This window comes from Grammomys surdaster, unplaced genomic scaffold (genome assembly GCF_004785775.1).
Source record: "Grammomys surdaster isolate TR1022 unplaced genomic scaffold, NIH_TR_1.0 126076, whole genome shotgun sequence".
NCBI lineage: Eukaryota > Metazoa > Chordata > Mammalia > Rodentia > Muridae > Grammomys > Grammomys surdaster.
In genome coordinates this window covers 1,335,389-1,362,336 of record NW_021620885.1, presented here as the reverse complement: position 1 = coordinate 1,362,336, position 26,948 = coordinate 1,335,389, and the positions used below count along the sequence as shown (strand labels likewise).

Below are 26,948 nucleotides of genomic sequence, written 5' to 3'. Positions count from 1 at the left end.
ATTTATTTATTTATTTATTTATTTATTTATTTATTTATTTATTTATTTCTAGTTTGTAAGACAGAACCTGAATTTTGTGTGTGTGGTTGAGGGAGAGGAAGAGAGATTCATATAGAACTAGATGGTTCATAGCTATATTCATCTTGCTGAAAACACCCTCCAAATGGCCTGTTACTGAGGAAGAGCCCCTCTTCTTAGGCTGGCCCACATGTGGAAGAACTAGAAATTGTTTTTGGCCCAAGACTACCTCTTGAAAACTTGCAGGGCCGAAGAGCTACAGGGGTTGAAATGCAAAGTATTTCTTGGAAATTTCAGGGTAAGAAGATCTAACCAGCAACTATTGAAAAATAAGATGTGAGAGCCAAGAAGTTCATCCTTAATGTGTCGTTTACAGATTGTGTTCTTAAACATTTGCTACTATTCTTTTAAAAAACGAGTCATCTTATTTTATTATATATAACATTTTATATATATGTATATATATATGCTTATATATATTGTTTTATATATATATATATATATAAGGATATGTAACATTAAATATATATTTGTGTGTGTGTTTGTGTACATATTTGAGTTCAGGTGCCTGCAGAGTGGAGGAGAGAGCACTCAGTGCCCTGGAGCTGGAGTTCCAGGTGGTTGTGAGCTGCTGGCCATGTGTGCTGGGAGCTGACCTTGGGCCCTCTGCATGAGCAGTGCGTGTCTTAGCTGTGGAGCTGCTCTCCAGCCCACCATGCTACTCATAGCTGTGGTGTACCTTGCTGTTGCTCACTGTCCTGCTTTGCCTGTGGCCAGTTGGTTCAGCTCTTTGTTTAATTCAACAAGTACTTAGAAGAAATACTGTGACACTTTAGAAGCTTTGATGTTTAGGCAATTCCGAGTTTGTATGAACAGAGATGAATCTTGCCTAAGGACTCGGTTTCTTTTAGTAAAGACTAGAAGGAACCTATTTGGGGAATGATTTCTATAAATAAGATCGTAGGGGAGACTGATAACCTACTTAATGCAACCCCACTTTTAAAGACTTTCCCAAACCACTTCTGAATGAGCAGTGATGTCAGGTATGTCAGTTGCATTTATTTTATTAGGCTAAGACTGTTTGGTTTGATTGGCTTTTCCCATTTCAGACATTTAGTCTCTTTTTATATTGAAAATGTGTTTTCTCAAAATCACTATGTTGACAGGACTTTTGCCAGCAGATTCTAATATACAGTATAGGCCCTTCATCTTTGCAAAACGAGTTTAGTCTAAATGTATATTTCATAATTACCTTGTGGACAAGGAGATAAGCAGATAGCACAGATAGGAGTCAGAAACCAGAATAGACCAGCCATTCTTGATGGGTGCTATCTACCAGCAGAGCTGGATTATTTGTGAACTGTTGCTACCTCAGCACTGTGTGAGCCTACTTGTAAGTTCTTGGGTGGGTAGGTCTACTCTTGATAGATTATCTTAGAATTCTAAGTGTAAGCATATAAATATATTGGGGCTGACTTAGTTGGTAAAGATGTTCGCTCCCAAGCCTGAAGAACTGAGTTTGATCCCAGAGTCCTACATGGTGGAGGGAGGCCAAGAACCAACTTCTGAAAGTTGTCCTCCGACTTCTACACAAGTACTCTGGGAGGTGCATGTCCTCCCCAAAATAACCATAATAAAAATATAAAAGTATTAAAAAGAACGTAAGTATATTAAAAAGTAAGTTATGGAAGAAACATCAGTAGGATGATTCTTAAACATTTTTGGGGGTGGGCAGCGAGGGCAGGGGAGGATGGGGAGATTTATCCTTTGAACAGATTTGAAAGTGCTGAATTAAAGACCTATTAGGTGATTGATAATTTGCACAATGCCGATTAATTATAGTTGTTAAGTGGATTTCTAAGTGATAAAATGGCATTTTATTAAATGTTTTATAATCCAGATATTTGTCGTACCACTCTTCCTCCAGTAATTGTTTTTGAAAGATGGTCTATTCTGCAAAATGTCACTTCCTATGATAACTAGGTGCCTAAATTGTCACTTCAGTGAAGAGGAGGTGGCTTCATGCAGCTGTCCTGGGTGTGTGCAGTTGAGGCCATATGGTTTCCATCTGAACATACATCTGGGCACTGATAGTGTGGAGGTGTGGAGCAGGCTTCTGACACGTGACTGCAGAAGGTGCCAGCACTGGAGGCCCAGCCTTTGTTTTGGAGTGTAGCAGTGGGAAAGTAACAGGTTGTTCTCCCTGGTCAGGGACAGGATCCTGCCTGGTGACACCAGCAGCTGCCAGGGGGCACCCAGGGACTCCCAAGACCCCTGAGTATCCAGCCAGGGTATGCCAGGAACCTCTGCTCTCCTCCTCAGCTGCTTGGCATGCTTGTTCTCTATGTATATGAGGGCCTTCTGTTACTGTCTTACCTAGGCAGTGGAATTTATGAATAGTGTTAGTGTATGTATTGGTCCTGAGTTTCAGGAGGACACCATACAATTTAATACTCTTCATGGGCACAAAGTGACGTCACTTACTTCTCTGAATGAATGAATGGCTGCACAAAGACAGTCCCCTTGAAGAATCTAGGTGTGTTACTCTCCAGATCCAGAAACATACCAATAGGAAATCCCTTGTAGCAGTGGCTTGTGACTTGCTGACTGTGACCACAGGCCAGGTCAGTCTTTCTCTTTTTGGCCTCTGGGGGTGAAGTGGACATTTGAAGGGTTACTTGTCATGTTATAAACCCAAAAAGAGTTCCTGTGAAGTTGCCTGCCATCTGATTGACTGGTAGTATTTTCCTGGCTACGAGGAATAGTGTTGACTACTGATTAGATTCTGATCAGTAACCATGACACCGGTGGGCTGGGAAGACACCCTCTTGAACCAAGTTGCAGTTCCTATATTTAGCTGGATTGCAGTGGTTTGTAATTGAAGATATGTGAGAACTGCCTGGTAAGCCATTACCCATATAAAAAGGTGGACCTGTGCGTGCTCTCCAGGCAAACCACACTTATTTCCAAGGCTTGAATTTCTTCTCTGTACTGAGTATGTATATATTCAGCTTTGACTTCTCTTAGTTCTAGACTAGCATCCACACCGATAACCATCATACAGAAGCCTGTTAGCTGCTGGGCTCATCAGTTTTCCATCCATTTTCTCCTCCTTCAGCATCCTGTTTTTCTAAGTGACGCAGTCATATCGGGTTGTTCCAGTAAAACACCATGGGAGCATCCTTCTGCCTTTATCCTTCTCATTGTTTGACCTCCTTCCTGCCACATTCTTTCCTGTCCCTCTGCTTGTACCGACCTGGTCCAAGCCACATGGCTTTTCTTGGACAAGCTGGGGTCCCTTCTGAACTGTATTTGTCCCTTCAGAGCTTCAGAGTAGTTTGAATACATTTTAATTTCCCCAACTTTGAAATGATGTTTAAAATGAATACATTGATGTTTCTTTTCTTAGAAATCAATTAAAGATATTTTTAATTATTTTTATGTGTATGTATGTGTGCCCCAGTGAGGTTTTGTGCATCAGATGTATGCAGAAGCCTACAGAAGCCAGAAAAGGACAATTGATGCCCTGGAACTGGAGTTGTAGGCAGTTCTGAGTCACTGTGACGGTGCTGGGAACTGACTCCAGGTCCTCTGTAAGAACAGTAAATTCTTTCTTAACTGCCAATCTATCTCCCCAGGCTCATGGACATTCACCTGTTGCTCATTTCCTGTATGCAGAAACACATGCAGATATCTGACCCAACTGTGCCCTGGGGACAGGGTGCTGCAGTGTGGCTGCTCATCCTCCTTTGCTGCAGGGCCCTTGAGTCTCTCCAGTTCCTGGGATGCTGCAGACTGCCTCTAACAGGCCACCAGTTAGAATGCTCTTTCAGTTTTTATTCATATAGGGCCAACCCTTAACCTGGTGGAGTAGTGTGCTCTTATAACTGTAACAGACACAAGGAAAAGGGGTCTGGTTGTTCTGGAGCTCAGAAGTGTGAAGCAGGTGGGGCTGGGTGAGGGCTCAGAGGGCTTAGAGCCAGAGTGCATTCTGGGGCTCTGGGGAAGAGTCTGTTTCTTCTCCAGGTTCTAGAAGTTGTGAGTTCTGTGCTTCAGGCCGGGATGGGCGCATTGTCTCACCTTTTTCTGTCCTCAGGCTTCCTTTTCTGACCTTGCTCTCTACTGCTCTTTTTTTTCTCTTTGAGATCTTTGTGCCCTTACGAGCCCTCTCTGGATATTTTAGGATAATCTCACCCTCTCAGAATCTTGAATTTCATCAGCAAAGCTCGCCATAGATGTACCTTATTCTAGCTTCTGGAGCTGGGACCTAGGCATCGTTGAGTAACACGGTTTAAATTTATTTGTATGTATTAACTAATCTTCAGCAGCGCTCTCAGTTGGGATATTACTCACTGGCCCTATTTTCTAGGTGGGGAAAGCAAGGCACAGGGACGTTATGTGACACGTCCAGGCTTCGCTAGTGATGTTGGAGCTCACATGTCACTTTGCTTTAGCCTTCTCGAGTCGGGCGCACACTGTTTTTGCAGGCGTCTAATGCATCCTTCAGGGTGATGTTTTAAAATCGCACAGTGGTTATCAGCATGCCTCCTAGAGTGCTTGGTGGTTCCTGTGTCCTGTGTCCTCACATAATTGCTTCAGGCAATGGGCGTTAGCATCTGCACCCTCACAGTGTTCCCTCCGCAAGGTCACCCGGATAGCAAGTGCTAACATTGCAACACGTGATTGAACCAGGGCCAGCTGACTTCACTGTTTTTCCTAAAGGGGCTTGACCTGATGAGGACGAGTTTAGAAACTGATTAACGATTATTTGGTGTTACATTATAGGCACATTCGATCGCAGACTCTTGGAGGAGGTGAGAACGGGGCATCCGATCCCCTGGAGCTTCAGGATATGGGTGTCGGGAATAGAACTCTGGTCCCCGGAACAGCGATAGGTGCTCCTTAGTGCTGAGCTGCCTCTTCAATCCCCATTGGAAGGTCGTGATGGAGTGGAGTGCTACTCAGATTCCCACATCAGTAGAGTGGAAAAGAAAGAGAGAAAGAGTAAGGGTGGATTGACCAAGAGCTTCAGCTCGTGCATTCACACTGGGGTGAGGCTTTCTCTCCTTCGGTGATTATACATACCAGACAATCTTTTTTTTTTTTTTCTAAAATTGTTCTAATTAGAAACTTAGGTGCAAAATGTATCGTGGGGATGAGACAAGGCATTTTCCCCTTAGCTTCTGCATTCTCCACAGCATGTGAAAACCAGCTTCTTCAGCCATAGCAAATGCTGAAGGCTTGTGGTTGAACTGTACAGACACAGAACCTTTACCCTTAGAAGGGAGCCACATACACTGTCCTGCTCAGAGGTCATGATTGTCAACCTGTGGCCAACCCTAGGTCACACTTGTTTTCAACCTGACCATAGAGACCACTCTATTAATGAAGGCTTTCCATTCCTTTAAAAATATTTTATTATGTTTAAGTGTGTGTGGTGTGTGTCTATCTGTATGTGTGCAGTCTGTCTGTCTGTCTGTCTGTCTGTACATGAATGAAGGTACCACAGAGGCCTGAGAGGTGTTGAATCCCCCTGGAGCTGGAATTATAGACTGTTGTGAGTTGCCTAATGTCAGTGCTGGGAATTGAACCCCAGGTTCTCTGGACGAGTAGGATATATTCTTAACTGTTGAGCTATCTTTCCAGTCCTGACATTTCTATTCTTTCTTACTTTATAATTTATTTTTTGTTACAACAAAGATTAATTTCTTTCATAAAAGATCATGGGTGTTTTGGGTTTTGGGGAGTGGAGGCAGGTGGGTTGTGGGTTATATGCCATGCATGTCCTAGAACATGGTGGCCAACAGCCGTTCATGTGTTCCTTGGTTTTCTCTTGTAATGTGTAATTGAGATGCTCCTGAGAGTCAGGCATTGTGCCAGACATCAGGCATGGGGAGTAAAACAGCTGCCCACTTAGTGGGGAAAGAGGGATGCCATGCTGGAGTAGTACACTGAGTAACTGTGATAATGCTGTGGGGAAAATGGAAGTGAATGGAGAAAGAATACTATACAGAAGGCTATTTTAGAGAGAGTAGCTGAGAAGACATTTAAGGTGTTTTTTAGGGAGAGAGTCGAAGCATTGTATAAAGGGAAAAAATATGCATGAAGGTACCAAAAATCATCGAGAAGGAGCTGGCTTGGAGCTGGGCTGTAGTTAGGGCAAGGATAAGTTGAGAAAGCATTGCATGAATCCCTGTGTTAACGGAGAGAGTCATTCTGTGCTTTGACTGTGATGAAGAATGTTCCAATGGCAGTAAGAAGCTGACAGTAGATATTACAGCAGGCCTGTTGTCTGGGCAAAGCATGGATGACTAAACATGCATGTGGAGAGATAGAGTTGATTCAGAAAATTACTGGTGCCTTGTAGTCAGAGTGTTGGGAAGGTGGAGGGAGAGAATTTATTGATTCAACAAGTGTGTTGGACATAGAAAGGAACTAGGTATGGAGGCATCATGAGGACAGAAGAAGAATCAGGACACTAACATTTTGAAGGAGCTAACTGGGGAGACCAGAGCCTCTTTCTGAAGATGTAAGGGTATTGTAGCTTGGGAGAAGCATATGTTCAGCAGGTAGGGTTGATGTCACATACAGCAGTCAGTAGGTGCTTGAATATCAGGACTTGCTTTTCAGAGGTTTCTGCAGAATATGTAAGTAACAGAGACAGGAGTACAACATGGCATTTACGTCTCTGAGTGGATGAGATCATGCAGTATAGAGATGTAACAGGCTGAGGCGCTAACCTGGTGGCTGACATTCAGAGGTCAGAGAGAGAAGGAGCCAGCAAAAGTAGGCCAGAGGAAGAAAGCCAAGGGCACATGGGACCGCAAATCAAGTCACTCACTGCAGTTTCCAGGATGAAGGTGCTCTGTGGTGTGTACCTGGAGATGATGAGGTCCCAGCATGCTTTGCATCAGGCTGGTTGTATGTGCATCAAGGAGAGTTTATGTGGGCAGCTTTTAGTGAGATGGACAAAATCTGAATGCAGTGGGCCCGTGAGTGAGCTGGGATTGTAAGACCAGAGGAGTGCAGAGTGCAAGCTTTGAAAATCCCCATGTGTCTGAGAAGCGTGGGCTGTTGGCAGATGACAGAGCTACAGAAACATTTTCTGGCTCCCTCCAAGCACACAGGCCCAGGCCCTGAGAAGGCCTTGCTGTCACCCTCAGGCCGAGCTGGGAATCTATTGCAGGAAGTCCCAGAGATAAAAAGCTTGAAGGACCTGTTATTATCTAGATGACAAAGCAAGAGTCTGCTGTCTACATTTTTACCTTGTCAGGCCCTTGGTGACAGATGCTCCACGTGATAGCGGGTTTTCCCCACCCAGCCCATTGGCCCAGGGTGCTTTAAAAATGCCTTCTAGACACAGGGGTAGCTCTGTGAGCTACTCAGGGTGACATGCTTGGATTTTCCCTTTTGACAGAAGAAGGGAGTGGCCGAAAACTGATTATCAGAAGCTAATCAAGCTAAGAAGTACAGATGACAGTACTTTGCCCCTTTTCAAGATCCCTTGGTAGTCCAGTTACATGACTTCCCGGTCAGGCATCTCTTGTAGTTAAGGCAGGCATAGGGGTGTGGCTGACTTGGAAAAATGCAGATAGTAGGACTGGAGAGATTGCTCATCCTGGGTTCTTTTCCCAGCACCCACATGGTGACTCAGCTGTTTATACCTCCAGTTCCAGGGAACCTGATGCCCTCATCTGTCCTCCCTGGGCATTACACACATATGGGGCAGAGACATACATACAGTCAAAAACCCTGTACACATAATAATATATAATAATACACGCAGTCAAAAAACTCCATACACATAATAATAAATTTAAAATTAAAAAATTAGACTACATTGTGCATAGGCATATGAGACTGGCTGCTTCATGTAGGTTGGTGTAGGAGAACAGCCATACCGCTGGGAAGGGGAGTTTGACACTGCAGCATCAGGAGGACTTTCCCAGGAGTGAAGCCTCGGAGCCAATGACAGAGATGGGGTTGGAAGTTTGAAGGGCCCCGCCTCTGCATGTGAGGCCTCTGAGGGGCAGAGGGACAGACAGCCGTCTTTGCAGGTGGAGCCTGAAGGAAGAAGATGCACAATCAGCTGTGCTTGAGTGGTCACAGTAACTCTAGTCGCCGGCAGCCCTTGTCGTCCCGGGGCAGATCATTATGCCATGTGTTCAGAGTTGGCTGTGGGCAGTGATTGATTTCTTTCATAGGATGGAGTGGGCACTGATCCTAGTCTACCTTGTTGTAGACTGTAATTTAGCTCTGCCCAGTGTCTTTGATATGTGCGATCTTTCCCCCAGCTTTTCTCTTTCACCACTAGCAGAGAAAATCAAATATGACCTTCTTCCCCTCCTCGGCAGAACAGCGCTGAAGATACCTCCCTATAGAACTGATTAGCAAATCAGAGGATAACGTGCTTTTCTCATCAGTGGGTTTCTTGCCCTACAGAAAACTGTCTTCTTCAATATTACTATCAGCATTCTTTAACCTGTCAACGTAATTGAAACATTATCTATCATTTCTGTTTCTTTAATGCACACCATGGGTATACCTCTTCAGGTCACGCCACTCCTCCCAGCCACGGGCATGGAGTTTGCCTATGAGATATACGTTAAGGATTTTGGCTGTTTGGAGGGAGATCTTATTCCGGTGCATAATATAATTTAAAAATGGCTTTCATTAGACCATTGATGTTGACAGAGCCCCAGGCTACACTCTTCTACCTGTACTTAAGTTAATATACAATCCTGGGCGCTGGTCATTAATTGTATCTTCAGAGCTACTATGAAAGTGAAAGTCATCTTTAGTGTCTGTTGGCTTCCTCTTCAGGAACCATCACTGGTAATGTTTATACTGAGTATTTCTCTGACACATAGGTTTTGGGAGCAAGGCTGCATGGCAGAAGCTTTCCCTAGAGTGGTCCTTGTCTTCCTCACTGAATGTGGAGATCCAGTAGGCAGCTTGGCTATGGATGTGGGCCCAAGGGGAATCTCCTCCAGCACAGATGGCTTTAGAAAGATGTATTATGGTCTGGCACCCTCACATAGTATCTTTAAAAGCCCTGGAAGCATGCCAGAGCTTCATTTTAGGGAGATGTGTGAGGTAGCTCTGAAGGTCCAATTCTGCACAGAATGGGAACTTGTTTGACAGTGGCCTCTGTGATAAGACAGCCCCATTGGAGGGTGTTTTGGTTTCAATACTGGATGCAACTCCTCAGCAGGATGAGTCAGAGCATTTGCAGGAAGCCCCAGCCTGCTCTGCTGTGGTAATGTGTGAAGAAATCTCCCCATGTGTTCCAATTCTTTCGGGTTGGATGAGGAGCTGCACCAGGAGAGAGCTTTTGGTCTTTGCATAGCAAAGAACTGCTGGCCCTCAACCAACATGGATGTGGCTTTTACTGGTATGGTGGGAATGGGTAGCCTTTTTACATTGTACTGACAGGGTCATGGTATTAGAGTCTACTTGTTTATACTCTAGAATTGAATACTCTAGTTATGAAAACAGCCATACAGGAAACCTCATCATGTTTGAGTGAGTTTAAATAAATAAGCTTTTTATGCTGGGCCACATCTATAGTTCTGGGCTGCAGGCTGGAGGCTCCTGGCTAGCTTATCACTAAAGGGCTCTGTTGATCTGGAGCCCACATGATTTCTCTAGCTTCTTCATGTGATCGGTGAGTCAGTCTTGCCTTGAGCCCGCAGGTCTCCTTGGCTATGCTGTGTCCTCTTTGTACTTGATCTGCTTCCCTTGTTAATCCCACTGAGTTTTACCAGTATTATTAAATCTTTTACTCACTGTTAAACCAACAAATATTCACAATAGGTTAAAAGTGATCCAGACATCCCAACCAGTTTTTAATTGGATGTTTTGTCAAAATTGCACCATTGTAGATATTAGTATATCTTTCCATTTGCTTCCTTCAGGTTTTCAATTTTCAGCAATATTCTATGCAGATAAGTTTAGTTAAGGTCTTCAGATTTGTTTTTCATTTAAAAATTACTTTAGGAGCTGGGCATGGTGCTTCACATCTTTAGTCCCAGCACTCGGGAGGCAGTGGTAGGTAGATTTCTGAGTTCAAGGCCAGCCTGATCACAGATTAAGTTACATGACAGCCAGGACTACACAGAGAAACCCTGTCTAAGAAAATCTGAACAAAACAGAACAAGTTATATGAATGGGTGTTTTAACTCATGTATGTCTGTATCACTTGCATTTCTGGTGCCCACCAAGGCTGGAAGAGGGTGTTGGATCCCCTGAGACTGGAGTTCCAGATAGTTGTGAGACAACATGTGGGTGCTGGGAATCAAAGCCAGGTTGTCTGTAAGAGCAGACAGTGCTTTTAACCACAGAGCCATCTCTCTGGTTCCTTGTTATATTTATTATTTTTAAATGTGTGTTTGTGTTGCTTACAATGTTATCTTGCATATGCAGAGGCAGTATATATTAGGTGTTTTTGTCTTCCCACTGTGTGGCATTCTGCCTAAGCCTAGGCTTTCAGTTCAGAGCTGTTATTCAGAAACATGACAGATGCATGACTATCTTTCCTGCACTTGTAACTGAAGGTCCCGGGTTGAACAAGTCAGACATGATTCTTCCTGCCATTAGCTGCAGGAATTGGTAAAACATAGTTGTTAGGATGCCAAGCTTCTTAATGTGGGGATCAATTAAAAAGGAAAACGCCCTGCATGTCACACAGCATAATAAAAGCATTCTGAATGGCGTATTAGGGCATGCTTATGTCTGTGGCATTTAAGAGTTGATGAATTGATTTTTCTTTAGGTTGTCCAGTATGTGTTAACAAGTGGAGGTGGAATATTCTCATTCAGTTTGTATGGTTTTTGACCCTGCAAAATAACCCTAGTCTGTTTTGCTTAAATTTAAAATTTCATTCTTGAATATAACATGTGTCTGCATTAGTGATTCTAGAGACCCAAAGATCAGTTAGACCTGGATTTGGGGGGACTAGGAAACAATCCGTAAATATCTTGGTCATTCTGTCACACTCTAAAAATAAGATTAGATAAAAATTGGTGGTTGCTATAAAAAGGTATTTCAGTCCTAGCTGCCCATACGCTGTATGCTTGTGCGTACAGAATTGGGCAGAGGAGGGTGAGTGCTGGTCCTTTGTGACTCAGCAGAGCCATGGTTCACATAGCTGCCTCTTGTATTTCAGGGCCAGCTTTCAATACTGCAAGAAAAGATCGACCATTTGGAGCGTTTGCTAGCGGAGAACAACGAGATCATCTCCAATATCAGAGACTCCGTCATCAACCTGAGCGAGTCTGTGGAGGACGGCCCAAGAGGGCCAGCAGGCAACGCTAGCCAAGGCTCTGCACACATCCACTCTTCACAGTTAGCCCTTCAGGCTGACCCCAAAGACTGTTTGTTTGCCTCCCAGAGCGGGAACCAGCACCGGGATGTGCAGGTAATGGGCAGCCACTGGTCATCAGTGGCCTGTTTGTTTGTTTTCAGGTTTGCTTCTGTGTCTGCTTTATTCTGTAAGTTTCTAAGCTCTGGGCTCCAGTGTTGTCTTTTGCCATGATTTGTTTGGTCTCATTGTCATTTTAACTTGTTAGTGATATGAATCACTACTGTCACCTCTGTCTGTTTTCTTCTGAGCACTGTCATTTTGGATGCCTAACTCTGTTTTTGTTTTCATATTCAGTCACACTGGCACTTAAAGCAAGAGAAGGAGGAATTATGTGGCACAAATAGCCTTCCAAGCCTTTGAATGATGATCAAATGCCTTTGGCCTAAAGTTTCAATTAATTTTTGCAGTTTTTTTATTTCATTATATATTGATTAAAAAAAACCAGCAAAGATTATCTTTGAGGTAATATTGTCCAGAATTTAGTATAAATTAACAGTGGTTAAAATTTAACTTTTTCTCTTTCGTATTTTTAGATGTTGGATGTTTACGATCTGATTCCTTTTGATAATCCAGATGGTGGAGTTTGGAAGCAAGGCTTTGACATTAAGTATGAAGCTGATGAGTGGGACCGTGAGCCCCTGCAAGTGTTTGTGGTGCCTCACTCCCATAATGACCCAGGTAAAAGCTTCACTTTCTAATAGCTCCAGCTAGCTTGTCTAGCACCCACATCTTGTGGTTCGAGTCTGGGAGAGCTTACGTGTCTTTGACTTCACTGTGATGTACTCTTCTTATGTTATGTGCTTAGCTTACCTGTTTGTGCCATTACAGGCTAGAACATGTAGAGCAGGAAGCAATGATATCCTTGTATTTCAGGATACTGATAGTATCTTTTACTTGTTTCTCGTGAAATCTCTGATGGGAAGCTGAAGAGATAGTTATGTTAGGGCCCTTAAGCCACTGTTAGAGGATGCAAGTTCAATTTCCAAAACTCACAGGATGGTTCACAATCACCCATAATTCCAGTCAGTTCTGGGAGACACCTCACCCTCTTCTGCCCTCAGCAGGTGCGAGGTATGCACATGGACATGTGGGCAAAGCAGTCATACCTGTAAAGTAAAACAAGTGTAAAAAACAAACAAAAAAAATAGTACATGAAAGAATCGTTAAATCATACCTGTAAATTCCACTTCAAAAAGGCAGGGTGCTCATTGGGAAACTTGAGTCTTTAACACAGAGAAGTAGTGAGCAGTGGCTTGGGAGCTTTGGTGTTCCTTCTGTCTGTCAGACAGGAGAGTGAAGTGACTTTAGGCAAGTTATTTAATCCCTCGGTGGATGAGGTTTTTATCCACTGGAATTAGGACCATAGTATCTTCCCAGGATGAAATGTAAAGGAATCAGACGTGACACGAAAATAGCTGTTATCTTTGTAATTACTGTTATTTCATAGGAAGGCTTTTATTTGTTGAGGTCAGTCATTTTCCCCCACCCCCAAGGTAAGGGGTAATTGCTATAATTTCAGTGGAGCACATGATCTGACTTGCTTGCTTATAGGTGTGAACACACAGCACAGCGTGCATTTAGTGTGCCCAGTGGGTTTAGTACAGCATATCTTGAGGATGTATTTCTAAACACGATTTTTTGAAGGCTATCACTATTTGTGTTCTTATCTTTTTTAAGCACCTAGTTCTCTCCATGCAGTTACTTTCAAGGATTTCCAGTTCACTCACACCTGTGCGTACCACTTAGCTACTCACATTCTTTACTCCTATACCCCATGCCCTCTTGTCTATGACAACTTGCTGTGATCTAAGTGCAACTTACAGCTTTAGGTCTGCACACAATGCGTTGAGTCTCTCTCGGTTTCTCTGAAGTCTTTCCTGTGCATTTCCCCTTCCCCGGATGCTCAGTTCTCACCAGCTCCTTTGCTTGTTATTCTTAGCACTCAGCTGTAATATTAAATGACAGGGTTTACCAGGCAGGGTGCTTGAATGGTTTGCAAACCTCTAATGCTTAGGGGAGGCTGGTGGCGCTATTCACTGCAAAGGCGTTATCATCTTGTCAAAGTGACACGGCCAGGGAGGGTACTGAAATTTCTCATGTCAAGTCCACTGGGATTTCTCTCTAGAGAGCAAACCTGAGTGGCAAAGAACAGGTGTCCCCTCTTGAATGTTGCTTATGCTTACCCTAACATTTGGCATATGATAACTTGTCATATGTAAGATCTTCTCTGACCTGTCTACATAGTCCTTTATTACAGGTTCACACCATACCTTCACCCACACTTGCATGTATGCATGTAGAGATATGCAGTATTTTTACTGAGCCCACTCACTGAGGTTAAGCGCTTTAAGGGCTAGGGCTTTGGCTCACACACTGCACTTTGTGGAACAGCCAGACCAGGAGACAGCGCCTGTCATTCACTGCTCACAAGTCAGTGCAATCATTGACTCTCTAGGTTAGGGTCAAGCTCTTGGCTTGTTGCCTGTCCTTGTGTTTCCCATTAACTCCCATCTTTTTGATGTCTCCTTATTCCTACTCCTGTAGTAAGCATTTTATTTAAAATGTACTTTGCACTCTTTAGAGTAGCAGCAGTATTAAGTGCTTTGTGCAGGAATTTCTTAGATCTGTGTTTGTTTGCTTATGGTTCTTGCTGTAGTATATTGTTTTGTTAGAGGACATCCTTAATAACTGTTTCTGACTGCAATAAATGGATCTGTCTATTGGTATCCTAGCAACCAGAGTGGGATCTTTTGTTTTAGTAGATGTTAATAACCCTTACCCTTAGGGTTTTCTTCACTTAAGTTAAAAATAGTGGTCAGAAACAGACCCGTTAAACCTAAGGCAATTTTTGCCATGAAGCAAAATGCACAGAAAAGAATACACTGACTTTTTGAGTAATTTTCATGATTCCTTAACAAAAGTAGAATATTGATAACTTAAATTATGCTGTGAAAAATGGAAACATTCAGTCATGAAAAAATCACTCTCTTAATAGAGAGAAAACAGAAAAATATGTGCATGTGTATTCTAAGTCAAACTATGACTGTAATGGGAAATCTTTGTAGAATACTCCCAAATGAATGTGCAATTAGGCAATTTACTTTCTAAATGAGATTTATAGAGAGTTGTTTGCATTTTTTGCAGCAACAATTTAAAACAAGCTTTGGCTCAGTAGTTTGTTTCATCAGTGGATTTATGCCTGTTGGGAATAGAAATATTTGAAATAAGATTTTAAAACAAGTCCTGTATTTGTCCCCTAACAAAGAATTTATGGTGCTTTCATATATATATGTGTGTGTGTGTGTGTGTGTGTGTATATGAAATAGTCTGTAATGTTCATTGTATAAACTGCTTCATTGACAATATGCTGCTCAACCTCCCATTCAGTGTTCCTTATCTTTCCTCTACACACTGTGATTTCTTTGAAGGAAAATCAACTAAATAATTTGGCAGGTTAACTAGTGGGAAGTGAAGAATTAAGATTGTAAATGCAAAGGTGCTGTAATTGTATTCTAATCAGCTTATTAAGTATAACATGAACATGTATCCATCAACTCATATTTAATATATGTATATATGTATATATACATATATATATATATCTAGATACACACACACACACACACGTGTGTGTGTAAATTGTTTCCTTTTCAAGCTGAGTTAGTAGGTAAGACAAGGTAAATTTTAAAAATGACCAAACAGTATTTTAATAAATTTTCCAATTAAGCCTCCTTCCAGGCCACAAGGATATATGCCATACAATATTAAAATGGTTTACATGAATTGAAACAAAAATAGGAAAGAAATTGTTAGGCAAATGCTGATAACTTTGTATTGGTATAGATTTGAAAAGTTTTGAATCATAGACCATGAAATTAAATATGAGTTGATGGATACATGTTCATGTTATACTTAATAAGCTGATTAGAATACAATTACAGCACCTTTGCATTTACAATCTTAATTCTTCACTTCCCACTAGTTAACCTGCCAAATTATTTAGTTGATTTTCCTTCAAAGAAATCAGTGTGTAGAGGAAAGATAAGGAACACTGAATGGGAGGTTGAGCAGCATATTGTCAATGAAGCAGTTTATACAATGAATGTTAGAGAGTAGCCCCCCCGCCCCCACCCTCCATGGTGTGGCTGTAAACAGTAGGTGCCAGTGCCTCAGGTAAAACTGGAGAACAACTTTCTTTTATATAAAGAACATTTACAGCTCTTTAGGAAAAAATATTGACTTAATGAGTGATGGATTGTGTTCATTCTTAAAACTAAGAAAATACATCTTTGTTCAAGTATTACATAATAATTAGAAATAAATTTGTTTATCTATGTGTTGTCTAAAGTTCAAAGAACAAACACATGAAATGGTAGTGTGAATTTTCAAACAGTTTTGGTCAGCTGTTACACTGTTGGAATTTAACAGTGTTTGGCCAGCTGTTGTTGTCTATATAGATCAGAGTGGAGGAGGGAGCCAGGAAGGTGCACAGCAGTAAGATGCACAGCAGGAAGGTACACAGCCGGAAGATGCACAGCAGGAAGGTGCACAGCAGGAAGGTACACAGCCGGAAGATGCACAGCAGGAAGATGCACAGCAGGAAGGTGCACAGCAGGAAGGTACACAGCAGGAAGGTGCACAGCAGGAAGGTGCACAGGAGGAAGGTACACAGCAGGAAGGTACACAGCAGGAAGGTGCACAGCAGGAAGGTGCCCAGCAGAAAGGTGCACAGCAGTAAGGTGCACAGCAGGAAGGTGCACAGCAGTAAGATACACAGCAGGAAGGTGCACAGCAGTAAGATGCACAGCAGGAAGGTGCACAGCAGTAAGATGCACAGCAGGAAGGTGCACAGCAGGAAGGTGCACAGGAGGAAGGTGCACAGCAGGAAGGTGCACAGCAGTAAGATGCACAGCAGGAAGGTGCACAGGAGGAAGGTGCACAGCAGGAAGGTGCACAGCAGTAAGATGCCCAGCAGGAAGGTGCCCAGCAGGAAGGTGCCCAGCAGGAAGGTCCACAGCAGGAAGGTGCCCAGCAGGTAGGTGCCCAGCAGGAAGGTGCACAGCAGTAAGGTGCACAGCAGTAAGATGCACAGCAGGAAGGTGCACAGCAGTAAGGTGCACAGCAGTAAGATGCACAGCAGGAAGGTGCACAGCAGGAAGGTGCACAGCAGTTGGGAGGTGGTGTCAGTGTAGGGAGGAAGCAATTTGGAGGCTAAACTGTGTTCTTTGGTTTTGATAGCCATCGTAGGAAGCTTCATTTCCCTCAGTCCACATAACATGAGGAAGAGATAGGGTTCCTTGTTCGCCTTGCACCAAGGATGGGGAAAGTAGCCAATCAAGCCATGTTCAATGGTGTAGTACTTTGTTGGCAGTTAGTCAGTTCTCAGAGACTGGTGACTTAATGGTGAGGGTTGTCCAACTCTAAAATCCACATTCTTGCTATTGGCCATCCTGTTTCTGAGGATATTTATTTAACTTAAATAGGTTCTGTATCATATTTTATGGAAATTAGCCAACTTAGCATGTTTATCTCAATTTTTGGATTGTTAATAAAGTTAACAAATAAAAATTCAGAACACCCAGTCAAACTTGAATTTCTGGTAAACAATGGATAGGTTTTGTTCTGTTTTAGTTTGTGTATTTTAAATTTAGTTTCGTCACAATTATATTAAATGGTCATTTGCTGCTCATTTGGAATTCTGAATTACATTGACATCTTGAATTTTATCTGAATGATAGCCTTGAGAGTTAAGTAACGTACAGCTTTTGAGATTCTGTTTTTTAACAGATAGCCAAGCTCTGAGTATTGAGGTTCTTTTTCAGAGAAGGAAAGCTCTGGTGATTTGGGCCATCCATGGACTTCATTCTTTTTTTTGTTTTTGTTTTTTTGTTGTTGTTTTTGTTTTTTGTTTTTTGTGAGTATAAGAACATGCATTTATTTATTTATTTATTTATTTATTTGTGATTTTTTATTGGATATTTTATTTACATTTCAGATGTTATCCCCTTACCCTATTCCCAGGAACCCCCTATCTCATCGCATCTCCTCCTGCTTCTCTGCAGATGTGCCCCTACCTACTCCCCACTCCCACCTCCCCACTCTCAAATTCCCCCCAACACAGCACATCCAGCCTTCATGGGACCAAGGATCTCCTCTCCCACCTATGCCTGACAATGTCATCCACCCCTACATATACAGCTGGAGCCATGGATCCCTCCCTACGTGCTCCCAGGCTGGTGATTTAGACCTTGGGAAATCTGGTTGATTGGTATTGTTGCTCTCCCCGTGGGGCTACAAACCCTTTCAGCGCCTTCAGTATTGACTCTAACTCCTCCATTGGGAACACCTTGATCAGTTTAATGGTTAGCTGTGAGCATCCGCCTCTGAATATGTCAAACTCTGGCAGACCTCTAAGGAAACAACTATATCAGGCTCCTGTCAGCACACACTTCCTGATATCCACATCAGTGTCTACCTTTGGTGACTGCACATGAGATGGATACTCAGGTGGAACTAGTCTCCAGACGGCCCCTCCTTTAGTTTCCGTCCCACACTTTGTCTGCATATTTGCTCCCTTGAGTATTTTGTTACTCCTTCTAAGAAGGACCGAAGCACCCACACTTGGTCTTCCTTCTTATGAGCTTTATGTGATCTGTGAGTTGATTCTTGGGTATTTCAAGCTTCTGGGCTAATATCCACTTATCAGTGAGTGAATACCATGTGTGTTCTTTTGTGATTGGGTTACCTCACTCAGGATGATATTTTCTAGTTCCATCCATTTACCTAAGAATTTCTCGAATTCATTGTTCTTAATAGCTGAGTAATACTCCATTGTGTAAATGTACCCCATTTTTGTATCTGTTCCTCTGTAGAAGGACATCTGGGTTCTTTCCAGCTTCTGGGTATTAGAAATAAGGCTGCTATGAACATAGTGGAGCATATGTCCTTGTTATATGTTAGAATATGTTCTGGGTATATATGCCCAGGAGTAGTATAGCTGGGTAATCAGGTAATGCTATGTCCAATTTTCTGAGGAACCACCAAACTGATTTCCAAAGAAGTTGCACCATCTTGTAATCCCACCAACAATGGAGGATTGTACCTCTTTCTCCACATCCTCACCAGCATCTACTATCACCTGAGTTTTTGATGTTAGCCATTCTACCTGTTGTGAAGTGGAATCTCAGGGTTGTTTTGATTTGCATTTCCCTGACAACTAAGGATACTGAACATTTCTTTAGGTGCTTCTCAGCCATTCGAGCTCCCTCAGTTGAGAATTCTTTGTTAAGTTCTATACCCCATTTTTAAATAGGGTTATTTGGTTATCTGGAGTCTAATTTCTTGAGTTATTTGTGTATATTGGATATTAGCCCTCACTTGGATGTAGGATTGGTAAAGATCTTTTCCCAATCCGTTGGTTGCTGTTTTGTCCTATTGACAGTGTCCTTTGCCTTACAGAAGCTTTGGAATTTTATGAAGTCCTATTTGTCAATTCTTGATCTTAGAGCATAAGCCATTGGTGTTCTGTTCAGAAACTTTCCCCCTGTATTGAGTATTTGAGGTTCTTCCCCACTTTCTCTTCTATTAGTTTCTGTGTATCTGTTTTTTTGTGGAGGTCCTTTATCCACTTAGACTTGAGCTTTGTATAAGGAGATAAGAATGGATCAATTTGCATTCTTCTACATGTTGTCCTCCAGTTGAACCAGCACCATTTGTTGAAAATGCTGTCCTTTTTCCACTGGACAGTTTTAGCTCCTTTGTCAAAGATCAAGTGACCATAGGTGTGTGGGTTCATTTCTGGATCTTCAATTCTATTCCATTGATCTTCCTGCCTGTCTCTGTACCAATACCATGTAGTTTTTTTAATCACTATTGCTCTGTAGTACAGCTTGAGGTCAGGGATGGTGATTCCTCCAGAAGTTCTTTTATTGTTGAAAATAGATTTTTGCTGTCTTGAGTTTTTTGTTATTGCCAATAAATTTGAGAATTTTTCTTTCTAACTCTGTGAAGAATTGAGTTGGAATTTTAATGGGAATTGCATTGAATCTGTAGATTGCTTTTGGTAAGATGGCCATTTTTACTATATTAATCCTGCCAATCTATGAGCATGGGAGATCTTTCTATCTTCTGAGATCATCTTCAATTTCTTTCTTCAGAGACTTGAAGTTCTTGTCATACAGATCTTACACTTGCTTGGTTAGATTCACACCAAGATATTTTATATTATTTGCGACTATTGTGAAGGGTGTCATTTCCCTAATTTCTTTTTCAGCCTGTTTATCTTTCATGTAGAGGAAGGCTACTGATTTGTTTGAGTTGATTTTATAATCAGCCACTTTGTTGAAGTTGTTTTTCAGGTTAAGGAGTTCTCTGGTGGAAGTTTTAGGGTCACTTAAGTATACTATCATATCATCTGCAAATAGTGATATTTTGATTTCTTCCTTTCCTATTTGTATCCCTTTGACTTCTTTTTGTTGTCTAATTGCTCTGGCCAGGACTTCCAGGACTATATCGAATAGGTAGGGAGAGAGTGGGCAGCCTTGCCTAGTCCCTGATTTTATTGGGGTTGTTTCAAGTTTCTCTCCATTTAGTTTGATGTTGGCTACTGGCTTGCTGTAAATTGCTTTTGCTATGTTTAGGTATGGTCCTCGAATTCCTGATCTTTCCAAGACTTTTACCATGAAGGGATGCTGAATTTTGTCAAATGCTTTTCAGCATCTAGTGAGATGATCATGTGGTTTTTTTCTTTTAGTTTGTTGATTACATTGATGGATTTCTGAATATTGAACCATCCCTGCATTCCTGGGATAAAGTCTACTTGATCATGATGGATGCTTGTTTTGATATGTTCTTGGATTCAGTTTGCGAGAATTTTATTTAGTATTTTTGCATCAATATTCACAAGGTAGTTTGGTCTGAAGTTCTCTTTCTTTGTTGGGTCTTTGTGAGGTTTGGGTATGAGCATGATTGTGGTTTCATAGAAGGAATTGGGTAATGTTCCTTCTGCTTCTATTTTGTGGAATAGTTTGAAGAGAATTGGTATTAGGTCTTCTTTGAAGGTCTGATAGAATTCTGCACTAAAACCATCTGGTCCTGGGCTTTTTTTGGAGGGTAGACTTTTAATTACTACTGCTATTTCTTTAGGGGTTATGGGACTATTTAGATGGTTTATCTGCTCCTGATTTAACTTTGGTACCTGGTACCTGGTATCTCTCTAGGAAATTGTCTATTTCATCCAGATTTTCCCTTTTTTTTTTTTTTTTTTTTTTTTGCATATAGGACTTTGTAGTAGGATCTGATGATTTTTTGAATTTCCTCAATTTCTGTTGTTATGTATGTCTTTTCAGTTCAGATTTTATTAATTTGGATACTGCCTCTGTGAGCTCTGGTTAGTCTGGCTAAGGGTTTATCTATCTTGTTGATTTTCTCAAAGAACCAGCTCCTGGTTTTGTTGATATTTTGTATAGTTCTTTTTGTTTCTATTTTGTTGATTTCAGCCCTTGAGTTTGATTATTTCTTGCTGTCTATTCCTCTTGGGTGTATTTGCTTTTTTTTGTTCTAGAGCTTTTAAGTGTGCTGTCAAGTTACTAGTGTATGCTCTCTCCAGTTTCTTTGTGTAGGCACTTTGAGCTATGAGTTTTTCTCTTAGCACTGCCTTCATGGAGTCCCACAAGTTTTGGTATGATGTGTCCTCATTTTCATTAAACTCTAAAAAGTCTTTAATTTCTTTCTTTATTTCTTCTTTGATCAAATCATCATTGAGTAGAGTGTTGTTCAGTTTCCACATGCACGTGAGCTTTCCTTTGGTTTTGTCATTATTAACGACTAGCCTTTGTTCGTGGTGATCTGATGGGATGCAAGGGATTATTTCAGTCTTTTTGTATCTGTAGAGGCCTGTTTTGTGACCAATTATATGGTCTATTTCGGAGAAGGTACTATGAGATGCTAAGAAAAAGGTATATTCTTTTGTTTAGGATGAAATGTTCTATAGCTATCTGTTAAATCCATTTGGTTCATAACTTCTGTTAATTTCAATGTGTTTCTGTTTATTTTCTGTTTCCATGATCGGTCCATTGCTGAGAGTGGGGTGTTGAAATCCCCCACTATTATTGTGTGAGGTGCAATGTGTGTTTTGAGCTTTAGTAAAGTTTCTTTTATGTATGTGGGTGCCCTTGCATTTGGAGCATAGATGTTCAGAATTGAGAGTTCATCTTGGTAGATTTTTCCTTTGAGTATGAAGTGTCCTTCCGTATCTTTTTGATAGCTTTTGGTTGAAAGTCTGTTTTATTCGAAATTAGAATGGCTACTGCAGCTTGTTTCTTGGGACCATTTGTTTGGAAAATTGTTTTCCATCCTTTTACTCTGAGGTAGTGTCTGTCCTTGTCAGTGAGGTACGCTTCCTGTATGCAGCAAAATTCTGGGTCCTGTTTATATATCCAGTCAGATAGTCTATGTCTTTTTATTGGAGAATTGAGTCCATTGATGTTAAGAGATATTTAGGAAAAATGATTGTTGCTTCCTGTTATTTTTATTATTAGAGGCGCAATTGTGTTTGTTTAGCTATGTTCTTTTAGAGTTGTTGGAAGATTATTTTCTTGCTTTTTCTAGGTTGTAGTTTCCCTCCTTGTGTTGGAATTTTCCATCAATTATTCTTTGAAGTGCTGGATTTGTGCGAAGATATTATATAAATTTGATTTTGTCATGTAATATCTTGGTTTCTCCATCTATGGTGATTGAGAGTTTTGCTGGGTATATTAGTCTGGGCTGGCATTTATGGTCTCTTAGGGTCTGTGTGATATCAGTCTTCTGGCTCTTATAGTCTCTGGCTAGAAGTCTGATGTAATTCTTATAGGTCTGCCTTTATATATTACTTTACCCTTTTTCTTACTGCTTTTAGTATTTTTTCTTTGTTTTGTGCATTTGGTTATTATGACAGGAGAAATTTCTTTTCTGGTCTAGTCTATTTGAAGTTCTGTAGGCTTCTTGTATGTTAATGGACATCTCTTACTATAGGTTGGATAAGTTTTCCTCTATAATTTTGTTGAAGATATTTCCTGGCCCTTTAGGTTGGGAATCTTCACTCTCATCTATACCTATTTTCCTTAGGTTTGGTCTTCTCATAGCGTCCTGGATTTCCTGGATGTTTTGGGTTAGGAGCTTTTTGCATTTTACATTTTTTTTGACAGTTGTGTCAATGTTTTCCATGGTATCTTATGCACATGAGTTTCTCTCTTCTATCTCTTGTATTCTGTTGGTGATGCTTGTGTCTATGACTCGTGATCTCTTTCCTAGGTTTTCTATCTCCAGGGTAGTTTCCCTTTCAAATTTCTTTATTGTTTCTACTTCCATTTTTAGATCCTGGATGATTTTGTTTAATTCCTTCATTGTGTTTTCTTACAATTCTTTAAGGGAGTTTTGTGTTTCCTCTTTAATGGCTTCTACCTGTTTACTTGTGTTCTCCTGTACTTCTTTAAGGAAGTTATTCATGTCCCTCTTAAAATCCTCTATCATCATCATGAGAAGTGATTTTAAATCTGAATCCTGCTTTTCCATTGTGATGGGGTGTTCAGGGCTTGCTATGCTGGGAGAACTGGGTTCTGATGATGCCAAGCAACTTTAGTTTCTGTTGCTTATGTTCTTGCGCTTGCCTTTCACCATCTGGTTAACTCTAGTGTTACCTGAACTCACTGTGTCTGACTGGTTTCTATCTTTCCAGTTATCTTGCTTGTGTCAGAACTCCTCAGAATCCAGATGTCTGTGTGATCTTGTGATCCTAAGCTCCTGGGTGGAAAAACTCCTGGGACTCAGGCCACCTCTGGGATCCTGAAATCCTGCTGCTCTAAGTGCAGTGGTTCCTCTAGGATGGCTCAGGATAAGGTGTCTCTCCACAGGAGCAGACCAGCTAGGTATCTGCTGCTCTGAGTGCTGTGAGTCCTCTAGGTTTGCTCAGGATACAGTGACTCCACAGGAGCAGACCAGCTAGGTAACTGCCCCAGCCGAAAGGACTTAATTAAGCCCATGGACTTAATTCTTGAGGAACACAGGTCAGTTACTCTTGAGAGCTGTAGGTGATTGTGGTCTGTCTCCTGCCTTCTGTCATTTCGGTTTCTCTCTGTTCTCCTACTCTGATTGTGTGAGAACTCACTAATGCCCTGGTAATAAAGGTTAGTACTGACATTTAGACTCATGTCCCAGGCAGTTCCTGCCATGCTGGCATTTTACAGATATTAGAACCATTACTCTGCTCAGCAGTGCTGTGGTAATCTTATACCCTCGTTTCATACAAAAATGGCAGGAGAGAGGGTAAGAGATCTGCAGAGTAGACTTGGCACATAACCCTGGCTTCTGAACCTTAACTTGAGATTTGCTCTTTCATATAAAACTACCACTCATGGTAACATTACTGAAGCCACAGGCAGAGAGCATCTATGAGGAAATTAAATACTCATGGCTAACATCTTCTATGCTAGATTTATTAAACACAAAAATAATTTTATTAACTGTCTTGCAGAAGTGCCCACATCATCATGCTCTTTCCTATTCTTTTTCTTCTGATTTATTCATATTGAAATGATGTCCTGTCTTTGATACATCAGTGGTGAGTGGCCTTCCTTGTTGATACATTTTCTTTTATGATTAGAAGTGATTTAGAAGCAATATTTTCCAGCTTTTAAAGTGACTTTGAGAAACTGTGATACTTTGCACAGCTTGTATGACCTTAAATCTGAATAACCCAGTTATTTACTAGAGAGTAACCCACTGTGATCTTTAATATGGAACCCTTCCACCCATCATTTTAAGCAGTTGTGTTGGGGAGGACTTCTCTGGCTAGGTGGCTGCTCGTAAAATTCCCTTACCAGGGAAGAGAAATAAGCTAAACATAGTCGTGTAACTCGTTTAGGAGCCTGATCTCATAGGTTTTTTTTTTTATTGGATATTTTATTTATTTACAATACAGATGTCATCTCCTTTCACCATTTCCCCTCCCTAGAACCCCGTATCCTATACCCCCTCTTCCTTTATGCTTTTATATTATTTTGATCACATGGATGTATTAAGATCAGTTCTAGGTTGAGAGTCTAGCAATATAATAGATGCAAATAGTCAAGGAACAAGCAATACGATAAACACAAATAGTCAAAGAAAAAGCAAGGCATTAAACTCAATTCTGTGAACATTCCCATGATCACTGTTTCTAAAGGCTTATCAGGATGACCAAAGTATCTGAGCCTATTTCCCTATCCTAGCCCAAGGTCTTTTTCATGTCTGAAGACTACTTCCTTGTTCTAGCCTAAAATGTAGATTCCTGTATGAAATTACTTCTTTGTTCTGCCCTAATATTTAGATTCCTTTCTGAGATTACTTCTTTGTTGTAGCTGATCTCATAGTTTTTATCAGATATCAAGGTATGCAGGTGTCCTACAGGCTTCAGGCAGCAGTAAGTGCAAGGGGCTCAGTTGGGCATTGCACAGCTGCAGGATGAGCTGCTCTCAGCCATTCTGAGGGAGAATGCAGGTCAGTTGTGTGGTGTGGGATGATATTTCCAATTCAGGCTTCTCAGATGCATTAAAGCGCACCATACCTCAAACAGTGTTACCAGAGTGAAGGTGATATGCTCAGAAACTGTTAGCTGATGCTGAGCCACCCCGGGCGAAAGGTTATCTGCTTTTGGAAGATGGAGTTCAAAGCATTTAGTTTTAGAGGACTCAGCAGGTTTGTAGGCTTGCAGAGTCTTTGGAAGAGCCTCAGCCTCCTTTGCCCTCTTCATGTCCTGAACACTTTTAGTCAGCCCCAGAGTCCTCTTCCCTTTGCCTTGTGGTCCTTTTGTCTTCTTCAGCCCATTTCCACTCCACTGCCTAACCATGTAAACAGAACTGCAGCCGTCTTCCTGTTCTTCTGCTTCAACTTACCATGTAGTTTGTGCCTCCCGGTCTTAATGTGGACATGGACGTGTGATGAGAGAAAACCTTAGCTTCCTTCTTCCTGTGTTATCTGAAGAAAAGACAGTGATTAGAAGATTTTAGTACCCCTCTTCTGTTTTTGTTGAATCGTTCACCATATTCTAGTTATGAATCCTGCAGTGCAGGTTTACTCACTGGTGGCTACGATGCCCTGACATACTTAGTTGTCATGTTTCTTACCTGCTCTTGCCTCTGTGGGACGATGTGCATCCTAAGAGTCTTCTGCTACCTGGTAGGACTCCACCATTTCTCCTCTCCCACAGCGTTTTGTTCTGAGAGTCTCTGTAGACTCCGTTTTCATTGAGCTTTGCCGTATAGCTTACTTAGTAGATACTCAATGCATGTTTGAATGAGTAAACTGGAATGTTGTTAAAGCCCTTCCAGTTTATGAGGGCGACAGAAGGGCCTAACTGCATTGGAAGTAAAATTAATCAGCAGCACAATCAAATAATGGTAATAACAGTTAAGATTGGATGCTGTCCCTTAAGTATAAGGTTGGATGTTACAGTTTGATATTGAAGGATTAACAAGTGATGGGAGAAACCTGTTGATCATTTGTTGATAGAGAAAAACGTTATTACCAAGGTAAAGAAGCTTTCTTTTAAGCTAGAAACTCCCCTTTTATTTATCTTTAAATTTTAGAATACTGTAACAGTGAGATGGAAATAATTTAGAGTTTAAGTTGCTGGTTTTATATGCGATCACCAGTATGTCATTTACTTGAATATAATTACTTTCAGCTCAAAATCTTTTTATGAATTCTAAAAGTTAGTGATTACTTAACTTTTGAATGGAATTAATGTTATTTTAAACATGTGAGTGTAGTAGCTGTGACCCTAACAGGACACCAGTGCTTTCAAGAGAGGTTCCTTTTCGGAATGAATGCGTCCACTAAAGACTTTTTCACCTTCAAGACAAGGTCTCTCTAGTGGCCCTGGCTGGCCTGGAACTCTGTAGACCAGGTTGACCTTGAACTCACAGAGATCTTCCTGTCTCTGCCTCCCAAGTGCTCAGATTAAATGTGTGGACTATTTAGGCTGGCCTACTAGTGACCTTTGAAATATAGTGGTTATTAGGCAGTGGTTATTAGAGGAGCAGACTATGAACATTAAAGTTGATTGTAGTCAATTGTGCCTTTGGTTTCATTCTAGTTGAATAAATTGTCCTATGTAACCCTTGTGATTTTGTTTGAGTCCTTTGGCTTTGCATTTCATTCATCTGTCATGCACATTCTCACCGAACTCTAAGAATCATAAGAATTGGTTGAAGAATTAGCTATGATGTCTGTCCAGTCCTGCCTTTAAATTTTTCAGGAACTAGAGCCAAAACACACAAAGGCCCACATTCTTTGTTTCTAGATATTTAAAAGTTATAAATCAAAGAAAGTGATTGCAAAGATCTGAGATGGAAAGATGAGGTGCGGGGGCCTTTCCTCCTACCTGAAGACATTGGAGTAGCCGGTGATTTGATAGAGCAAATGTAGCTTTAGACTTCCCAGACCTCAGTTTCTCACACAAATGGTGTGGCATATTTGGGAAGAGACACCTTCTTGTGGGGTAGCCCAAACTCTCTTTAGTCCCTGAACTAGGCATGTCCCTAGCCAA

General features: G+C 41.3%; 1 protein-coding gene across 2 annotated transcripts in view; it reads left to right on the top strand.

Moving 5' to 3' along the window:
- Man2a1 (mannosidase alpha class 2A member 1) overlaps positions 1-26,948 on the top strand; it is a 170,032-nt gene that overhangs the window by 12,748 nt on the left and 130,336 nt on the right. For both annotated transcript variants that reach the window (XM_028755697.1, XM_028755698.1), the window contains exons 2-3: positions 11,186-11,437; positions 11,917-12,061. In XM_028755697.1, the coding sequence (XP_028611530.1) occupies positions 11,186-11,437; positions 11,917-12,061 (397 nt within the window). The remainder of the gene's footprint in view (positions 1-11,185; positions 11,438-11,916; positions 12,062-26,948) is intronic.